Source organism: Lagenorhynchus albirostris, chromosome 10 (genome assembly GCF_949774975.1).
Source record: "Lagenorhynchus albirostris chromosome 10, mLagAlb1.1, whole genome shotgun sequence".
Taxonomy (NCBI): Eukaryota; Metazoa; Chordata; class Mammalia; order Artiodactyla; family Delphinidae; genus Lagenorhynchus; species Lagenorhynchus albirostris.
In genome coordinates, this window is record NC_083104.1 from 41,465,489 (window position 1) to 41,468,802 (window position 3,314).

The 3,314-nt window shown below is 48.9% G+C and overlaps 1 protein-coding gene across 1 annotated transcript; it reads left to right on the forward strand.

Moving 5' to 3' along the window:
* Nucleotides 1-691: 691 nt before the first annotated feature.
* On the forward strand, nt 692-3,100 carry LOC132528026 (C-C chemokine receptor type 1-like). The gene has a single exon (XM_060164043.1). The coding sequence runs from the start codon at nt 692-694 to the stop codon at nt 1,757-1,759; it is 1,068 nt and encodes a 355-aa protein (XP_060020026.1). The 3' UTR covers nt 1,760-3,100.
* Nucleotides 3,101-3,314: the final 214 nt, after the last annotated feature.

A 3,314-nucleotide genomic window follows, 5' to 3' on the forward strand; every position in this document is an offset into this window, starting at 1 on the left:
TGCCCCCAGGGCACTGTGTCACCCCTGACTGAGAATCTTTTTAGCCCCAAAAGCCATAAAGATCCGTTTGTAAGTTTTTGACTTTCAGTCTTGACTATTTTCCTTCCCAGTATCCCTCTGGGGACACCATGGTACAGAGTCAATGCTTGTGATTGGGGGCAGGAGAGCCAGGTGGTTTCAGGAATGGGCCTGAGAGGTACACACCTGTGTTTGAGCTCCAGCTCTTGTTCTTACTACCTTTGTGTCCTAACTACTCCCAGTTTGTGTGTCATCACCTCTAAAATGGGGAGTGATAATGGTACCCCCCTCAAAGGTTGTTTAACACTAAGTCCAGGGCCCAGTTCATCGGAAGCACTGGGGAAGCACTGGTCATGAATACTGTGGTGAGGCCTCCCTTTGTCTGCGCTCTCCATCCACCGGACTTTTCCTTCACAACGCTCATTGCCAAAGCAATGAGTGATGTGTATACGCCTTGTTTATTAATGTGTTAGACGACCAGTTGCATGAGGGCAGAGAGGACCTGGGTCTCCCTTGCTCAGCAGGGCATGGTACACAGTAGGCACTCGGTAAACAGTTGTCAAGTGGTTAAAGACATATAATCACTGCCTTGTTCTTGTTACCCAGAACCCACTGCCTGTAATAGCAAAGTAAACACGGAAACCATTTCCCTTGACCTGTGGGAGAAGCCAGGATGGAAACTTCCACCACCCCAAAGAACTATGACATGACCACAGGAGCCGACTATGGAGCCGCAACCCCGTGCCAGAAGGTACAGGAGAGGGCCTTTGGGGCCCAGCTGCTGCCCCCCGTGTACTCGGTGGTATTTGTCTTTGGCCTGATAGGCAACATCCTAGTGGTCCTGGTCCTCATGCAATACAAGAGGCTCAAAAGCATGACGAGCATCTACCTCCTCAACCTGGCCATGTCTGACCTGATCTTCCTCTTCACGCTGCCCTTCTGGATTGACTACAAGCTGAAGGATGACTGGGTTTTTGGTAATCACATGTGTAAGTTGCTCTCTGGGCTTTATTTCATGGGCTTGTACAGCGAGATCTTCTTCATCACCCTGCTGACCATCGACAGGTACCTGGCCATTGTCCATGCTGTGTTTGCCCTGCGGGCTCGGACCGTCACCTTTGGTATCATCACCAGCATTGTCATCTGGGTCCTGGCCGTCTTGGCTTCTGTCCCGGGCTTGTACTTTTCCAAGACCCAGGAGACGTCCACTCACTACACCTGCAGTCTTGATTTTCCTCCTGAAAGCCGAAGCACGTGGAAGCAGTTCCAGGCTCTGAAACTGAACATCGTGGGGCTGGTGTTGCCTCTGTTGGTCATGGTCGTCTGCTACACAGGGATTATAAAGATTCTGCTCAGACGACCAAATGAGAAGAAGTCCAAAGCTGTGCGTCTGATTTTTGTCATCATGATCATCTTCTTTCTCTTTTGGACCCCGTACAATCTGACTGTGTTTGTTTCTGCTTTCCAAGACTCCCTGTTCACCCATGAGTGTGAGCAGAGCAAACAGCTGGACCTGGCCATACAAGTGACGGAGGTGATCGCCTACACCCACTGTTGCATCAACCCCGTGATCTACGTCTTTGTCAGTGAAAGGTTCCGCAAGTATCTACGGCAGTTGTTCCATCAGCTGTTCGCCGTTTGCCTGGCTAAATGGCTCCCCTTCCTCTCCATGAAGAGGCTAGAGAGGGTCAGCTCCACGTCCCCCTCCACCGGGGAGCATGAACTCTCTGCTGGGTTCTGACTCAGGCCCCTGGAGGCTGACCCAGGACCCAACAAGAGTGACCTGCCTGGCATGCCGGCTGGGGAGGAGGCAGCTTGGGTGTCCTGGCCAGATTATGATGCCTGACGCAGATGGAATGGTAGCCACGTGGGGTTGAGGGAGCTCCAGGTGCTCCAGACCAAATCACCTCTGGGGCTTGAGTTTTCTCTGTGAACTTCCCTTTGGTAGAAAGGAGATGAATAAATGAAACGGGACATTCCAGAAGACTGGGACAAAGGATGACCAAGAAGGGCTTGGTCCCAAACAGGAATTCAGATTTGTGAACATTAACATTTGTAAACCAAACCACTGAGCATCTGCCACCCTTGCCCCGTCACCAGTGAACTTGGAAATAGTGATTTCCACCACGGACTCCACTCTGAGCCGAGAGCCAGTCAGGAGCTGGCGGCTGCCTCCACCTACCCACCCCACTCCCACTGCAGGGTTTAGGCTCTTGGAAACCCTGAGGAACCTAGGACTCACGATGGAAGAACTTGACATCTGATGGGAAGTAGGATTGGGGAACTGCTTTTGGCAGTGGAACTAAGAAAGCCCTTGGATGGAATTTTTATATTCACTAAAATTGAACAATTCACGCAGTGGGCTGGATACAGACGAAATGTATAAAATGCTGCGCTTCTTGAAATAGCCAGGGAGCGGAGGAAGTCATTACTTCCATTTAGCATCCCTTTCTTTCTGAATATTTTTCAGAATCTCCCTTCCCTGTAAGTTGAGGGATGTGGCAGTAAATTCTGACAGCTTTATTGCAGAAATTAGTAACAGGCCAAAGGAGACCGGATTGCTTTTCTTCCTCTTGGTTCTCCATCCAGACCTTTTAGTTGTGTGGCTCAGAGTTTTGGCAGCCACCTTGCACACATCAGCAGAACAGGGACCTGGTGTGCAAGCTGATGGGGTTTGAGGCTGGGAGGGTAATGTCTACCAGGAAGGGTGGGGGCCCTGTCGATGTAGGAAGTTGAGGAGCCCTTAACCCAAAGAAACTTATTCACCCTAAAGGTCCTTAACGCTTCAGCTCTCACCTGAAGTGCGATAGGACTTCCTATCCATTATGTCTTCTTCCCTTTTCCCTCAGACATAGATTTTTTTGAAAATAATTTTCCCAGTAACAAAAATTGTTTTCTAGAAAAGCTTAAAAACACAAAGGGGAAAAAAACCATCAAAAGCATTCATAATCCCCCTACCCAAAGACAACCACTGTACATTCTTTGATGTACTTTCCTTTAGTTTTTTTTTTTCTCCTATGCATATCTGTGTTCATGAGCAAGATGGATTTCAGCTGTATTTACTCTTCCACTGTTGTTGTTTTTAAGTAGCAGTATGTTGGGAACACTTTCCTAGGCAATAAATTATTTCAAAGCATTGGTTTTGGTGCCTGCACTGAATTCTACCACAGGAATTCACCCTAATTTACTCCGCCTACTTCCCAGTGATGGTTTGTGCAAATCAATTCAGTCCGGCAGCAGTGACTAAGGGACCTGCTTTGTTCAGAGCCAGCTCTTTGGGACCTGGGAGACATGGA

What these genes read in the sequence shown, in the direction of transcription:
- LOC132528026 (XM_060164043.1), top strand. Translation starts at nt 692, where the DNA reads ATGGAAACTTCCACCACCCCAAAGAACTATGACATGACCACAGGAGCC.